This window comes from Physeter macrocephalus, chromosome 2 (genome assembly GCF_002837175.3).
Source record: "Physeter macrocephalus isolate SW-GA chromosome 2, ASM283717v5, whole genome shotgun sequence".
Classification (NCBI taxonomy): domain Eukaryota; kingdom Metazoa; phylum Chordata; class Mammalia; order Artiodactyla; family Physeteridae; genus Physeter; species Physeter macrocephalus.
This window is the reverse complement of record NC_041215.1, coordinates 120,478,584-120,484,686: the sequence shown is the minus strand read 5'-3', so window position 1 is coordinate 120,484,686 and position 6,103 is coordinate 120,478,584. Positions and strand designations below refer to the sequence as shown.

Here is a 6,103-nt window from a genome sequence, read left to right as displayed (position 1 = left end):
GGAGAGCAGGGCTGCCTGGGCCTCATCCCCAGTTCCCTTTTCCAAATGGCCTTTCCTGAATGGTGAGTCCCTAGGCTTCCAGGCAAAACCCTGGATCTTGCATTCAGTCTTGTTCCTCACGGTGCTACTTCACACCTGTTGCCAGAGCTAGGAAGCAGACACTCCTCCATGAAAATGATGGCCGTGGTGAGTCTTCTTCATTGACCTCTCTTTTTCATGCCCCTCCTGCCTCCCCTCTGGTCTCTTCCCAGCTCCCAACTGGCAGGAACTCCTGTCTTAGCCAGAGAGCTTCCCTTGGACTTGTGTTCCAGGCACCGGATGCTCATCAGGGCAGCCCTAAGCCTCCTCATGAGGACTAGGGACAGCGGGGACCACACCATGAACTCCGGATCATGCCCGAGTGCCAGCACAGTGGCCTTTCCCACCATCACTGGCAGCAGTGTGGCCACGCGCGCCTACAGCAGCAACAATGCTAGTGCCTGTGTGAGGACACGTGCGGGGCGGGTGGAGTGGGTGGAGCAGGGCCAAGCAGGGTAGATGGGCAGCAGGGCAGTGGGGGTAGGAATCTGAGATGACCCCACTCTCCTGTCTAAACTCCAGTACTAGACCCTACATACATAGCCCTATGCTAACTGGAGTGGTGGCAGCTGTGAGCGTGATGGTGGAGGGGGGAGAACGCTGGGGAGGTGCGAGCTGGGGGCTGATAGAGTAGCCAGTAGTTCTCTCTTCCTTCAAAAAGCTCTTCTGGTCTTGACCCCTAGGGCTTTGTGTTTGTCCAGTGGATGGATGTTGTTTACTTCTCGCAGCTCTCGGGGGTCTCTCTCTGTGAGAGCGCAGGACCAGGGTAGGGGGTGCTTGTCTAGGGATGTAACTATGGGGTCTGACTGCCTTTGTGCAGCATGTGTCTGCGTCGTTTGTGAATTCTCGTGTCTCCTTAGATGTGATGGTGATTGCATTTGCCTCTCTGTGGACCAGGGGTCATCTCACCCCTCCATCTGAGCCATTCTGGCCCAGTTTGCTCACAGATTCACTCACTGTCCTTCCCCGCTCTGCTCTGAGCTGGCAGGAGATTGGAAGTTGGGAAGAAGGGAGAAGCTAGGCAATTTTTCTTCTTTCCTCTCTGCTTTTGACAGTGTCTCCATCAGCAGCTGCATCTTTCTGTGACTCCAGTCCCCACCAGACGGGCCTCTGGGCTCTGAGAACCCCACCACTTCCCCTAACCTATGTGTGGTGGCAGCTTCTTGACGTTGTTAACTTTGGGGTTACTTCACTATCCCCTGGTTGTGCATTAAATTCCTTATTCTAAACACCCGGAGTGGCTTCTGTTTTCCTGGTTGGACCCTAACTGATGCACCAATTGATAGTTATAATAAATGATCCTTGCTCACCCAAGTCACCTTTCCTCCACGGGCAGATCAGGCCATCCGACACTCTCTATAAGTATTGAAACTGAGATATAGTTCCAAGAAAGAAGGGATTTGCCAGTCCTGTTCACTATTATAGTCCTGGCACCTAGTACAATGCCGAGTGCATCATAGGTAGTCAACAAATATCTGTCGAAGAGATAAATATATCCTTATGTTATGTAATGACATAAAAACAATACTTGGTCAAAGATAAAGTTAAATGGCAGTGAATTTACGTTCTGAGCAATGACTGTTAGGAAGAGGCACCTGTTGCATCCTCCTGCCATCTTGCCACCCCAGGGATTTTTCCATCTCCCTCCCTCCTCAGATAGATAGGGGCTAGGGATTCACCCATGAAAGGATTTTCCATTACAGACAAGAAGCTTTGGCATAGCGAACCTCTAGCATCATTAGGAGAGGTGCTTGGAGTGGTCTCGAAGTCAAGGCACGGGCTGCGGGTTGGTCGCAGGCAAATTGGCTCTTTCTTCTGTTCTACCAGCTAGGTGAGGGATGGAAGAGGGAATGGTGGTATATCCCTGTGCTCTGGAAAAGTGCCGGGGATAGACCGCTCCAACTAGGAGAGGCTTCCGTAGAGAAGGGGTAGGATGGCAGGAAGAGGAGGAGGAGGCAGCATCCGCACAGACCGGGATCTGAGGGCACACTGAGGAGCACACCAGGCAAGCTAAGGCTGCTGAGTGTGCCAGGTGGAATGGCCGGTGCGGTGGCCAGGGGAGGCTTCAGGGGCAGCGTCTCTGGGAATCTAGTTGGAAAATCATTCCAGTGACCTCAGAAGAGGTAATATCTGACTCGCCTGCCCGCCCCTCACCTTCTCTCTCCAGACCATCCCCCAGGGGTGAAGAGTGGTGTGATTCATTACTTTCTGGAGGTGGGGAGATCTTTGCCCATTCTCTGGGTCTTTGAATCCTATCCCACTTGCTTCTCCCCATTCTACCTGCCGACCAGACAGCCTGCCGGTTCCATGGATACTCAGAAGTGCTTCCCAAAGAAGAAGGACAAAGTGAAGAAGAGGGTCATCTGGGGCATTGAGGTGGCTGAGGAGCTTCAGTGGAAAGGCTGGGAGCTGGGGAAGGAGATCACCAAGAACCTGGTTCTGAAAAATCTATCCTTGAAAATCCAGAAGATAAAGTACAGGTACCAGTATGAGGGATCAGAGACTAAGCCCCTGAACCTTCAAGCCCCCAAAGAAACCACTCTTAAAAAACACACTTTAAAAATGTCATATAAAACCAGAAGAGTATATAAAACATGTACAGCTTGAATAATTGTTGAGAGTACAATTTGAATAATTGTTGAATAATTGTGACCAGATTAAATAATGGAATACTAACAGTGTCTGAAGCTCACCTTCTCCCATTATGTGTCCCTCTCATTGGAACACCTTCCCTACCCATAAAGGTAACCACTACCTTGTCTTTCATAATGATTTTCTTGTTTTTCTCAAAAGGTTTTACCACTTATGTTTGTATCCCTAAATGTTATAGTTTAATTTTTCCTTCTTATGAACTTTATATAAGCGGGATAACATGATATACTTTTGTTACACTTTTATTTTGCTCAATTACGTTCGTAAGACTCATCCACATGCAAATATAGTTCATCCTTTTTCATCACAGTATAATAGCCCAATGTATGCGTCTATGTATTCACCCATTCTTCTGTTAAGGGACGTTTGGGTTGTTTCCAGTTTGGGACTGTATACATCTCCTATTGCACAAGTTCAAGAGTTTTTCTAGGGTAGATACATAGGAGTACAGTTACTGTGACTTAGAACATGTACATGTTTGCTTTTTGTAGATTTTTGTACATGTTTGCCAAACTCTTTCCCAAAGGACTTGTATCCATTTATATTCCCACAAGGCACATATGAGCGTTCCCATTCCTCTGTGTCTTTATCAACAATTGATAATGTCAAGATTTAAAATTTTTGCCAATAATGGTAATTTGTTGTGGGTTTAATTTGCATTTCTCTGATTACTAATACAGTTGAGTGTCTTTTCAAATGTTATTGGCCATTTCATTTGTGAAATACGTGTTTAAGTCTGTGCCCATTTTTCTAATAGATTATCTTTTTTCATTTAAAAAAAATTGAAATATAGCTGATTTATAATATTATATTAGTTTCAGATGTGTACCATGGTGATTCAGTATTTTTATAGATTATACTCCATTAAAAGCTATTACAAGATATATGGTTGCCAGGGGATAAGGGGGGGAGGGATAAATTGGGAGATTGGTATTGACATATACACACTACTTTATATAAAATAGATACCTAAGCAGGACCTATTATATAGCACAGGGAACTCTACTCAATTCTCTGTAATGACCTATATGGGAAAAGAATCTAAAAAAGAGAGGATATATGTGTATGTACAACTGATTCACTTTGCTGTACATTAGAAACTAACAATATTGTAAATCAACTATACTCCAATAAAAATTAAAAGAAAAAAATACAATCTACAAAGAAGACATACAGATAGCTAACAGGCACATGAAAAGATGCTCAACATCACTAATTATTAGAGAAATGCAAATCAAAACGACAATGAGATAACACCTCACACCTGTCAGAATGGCTATTATCAAAAAGTCTACAGATAACAAATATTGGTGAGGACGTGGAGAAAAGGGAACCCTTGTACACTGTTGATGGGAATGTAAATTGGTCAGTCGTCATGGAAAACAGTGTGGAGGTTCCTCAAAAAACTAAAAAAATACACCATATGATTCAGCAATTCCACTCCTGGGTATATGTCCAGAAAAAAACAAAAACACTAATTGGAAAAGGTACATGCATCCCAATGTTCATAGCAATAGCCAACCCAAGCATCCATCAGCAGACAAATGAGTATGTATCAACATATACCACAATGGGATATTACTCAGCCAGAAAAAAAGAATGAAATTCTGCCATTTGCAGCAACATGGATGGACCTAGAGAATATTATGCTTAGCGAAATAAGTCAGACAGAGAAAGACAAATACTGTATGATATCACTTATATGTGCAATCTAAAAAATAAAACAAATGAATGTATACAGCAAAACAGAAACAAACTCACAGATATAGAAAACAAACCAGTGGTTACCAGTGGGGAGAGGGAAGTGGGGAGGGGCAAGATAGGGACATGGGATTAAGAAAAACAAACTACTAAGTTTAAAGTAGATAAGCAACAAAGATATATTGCAGAGTGCAGGGAATTATAGCCATTATCTTGTAATAACTTTGTTCCAAATTTAAGTTCCCAGTAGGTCCTGCTTAGGTAACTATTTTATATATAGTAGTGTGTATATGTCAATCCCAATCTCACAGTTTATCCCTACCCTTTCCCTCCATGTTTGTTTTTTGCACCTGTGACTCTATTTCTATTTTGTAAGTAAGTTCATTTGTACCATTTTTTTAGATTCCACATATAAGCGATATCATATGATATTTGTCTTTTTCTGTCTGACTTACTTCACTCATATGACAATCTCTAGGTCCATTCATGTTGCTGCAAATGGCGTTATTTCGTTCTTTTTAATGGCTGAGTAATATTCCATTGTATATATGTATACCACATCTTTATCCATTTCTCTGTCAATGGACATTTAGGTTGCTTCCATGTCCTGGCTATTGTAAATAATGCTGCAGTGAACATTGGGGTGTATGTATCTTTTCGCATTATGGTTTTCTCCAGATATATGCCCAGGAGTGGGATTGCTGGATTATACGGCAGCTCTATTTTTAACTTTTTAAGGAACCTCCATATTGTTCTCCATAATGGTTGTACCAATTTACATTCCCACCAACAGTATAGGAAGGTTCCCTTTTCTCCACACCCTCCCCAGCATTTATTGTTTGCAGATTTTTTGATGATGGCCATTCTGACTGGTGTGAGGTGATACCTCATTGTAGTTTTGATTTGCATTTCTCTAATAATTAGTGATGTTGAGCATCTTTTCATGCGCCGCTTGTGCATCTGTATGTCTTCTTTGGAGAAATGTCTTTTTAGATCTTCTGCCCATTTTTTTTTTTTTTTTTTGCATTATGCGGGCCTCTCACTGTTGTGGCCTCACCCGTTGCGGAGCACAGGCTCTGGACGCGCAGGCTCAGCGGCCATAGCTCACAGGACTAGCTGTTCCGCGGCATGTGGGATCTTCCCAGACCAGGGCATGAACCTGTGTCCCCTGCATCGGCAGGCGGACTCTCAACCACTGCGCCACCAGGGAAGCCCCGCCCATTTTTTGATTGGATGTTTGCTTTTTCAATATTGAGCTGCATGAGCCTTTTGTATATTTTGGAGATTAATCCCTTGTCGGTCAATTCATTTGCAAATATTTTCTCCCATTCTGTGGGTTGTCTTTTCATTTTGTTTATGGTTTCCTTTGCTGTGCTAGATTGTCTTTTCTTTTTTTTTAAATGTAATTTTATTTATTTTTTTATACAGCAGGTTCTTATTAGTCATCAATTTTATACACATCAGTGTATACATGTCAATCCCAATCGCCCAATTCAGCACACCACCATCCCCACTCCCCCGCGGCTTTCCCCCCTTGGTGTCCATACGTTTGTTCTCTATATCTGTGTCTCAACTTCTGCCCTGCAAACCGGTTCATCTGTACCATTTTTCTAGGTTCCACATACATGCGTTAATATACGATATTTGTTTTTCTCTCTCTGACTTACTTCAC

General features: G+C 43.2%; 1 protein-coding gene across 1 annotated transcript in view; it reads left to right on the top strand.

Moving 5' to 3' along the window:
* The first annotated feature begins 303 nt into the window (after positions 1-303).
* CFAP65 (cilia and flagella associated protein 65) overlaps positions 304-6,103 on the top strand; it is a 40,818-nt gene continuing 35,018 nt past the window's right edge. Inside the window, exons 1-2 of the mRNA XM_024124756.1 lie at positions 304-477; positions 2,374-2,558. Of these exons, the coding sequence (XP_023980524.1) occupies positions 319-477; positions 2,374-2,558 (344 nt within the window). The 5' untranslated portion in view covers positions 304-318. The remainder of the gene's footprint in view (positions 478-2,373; positions 2,559-6,103) is intronic.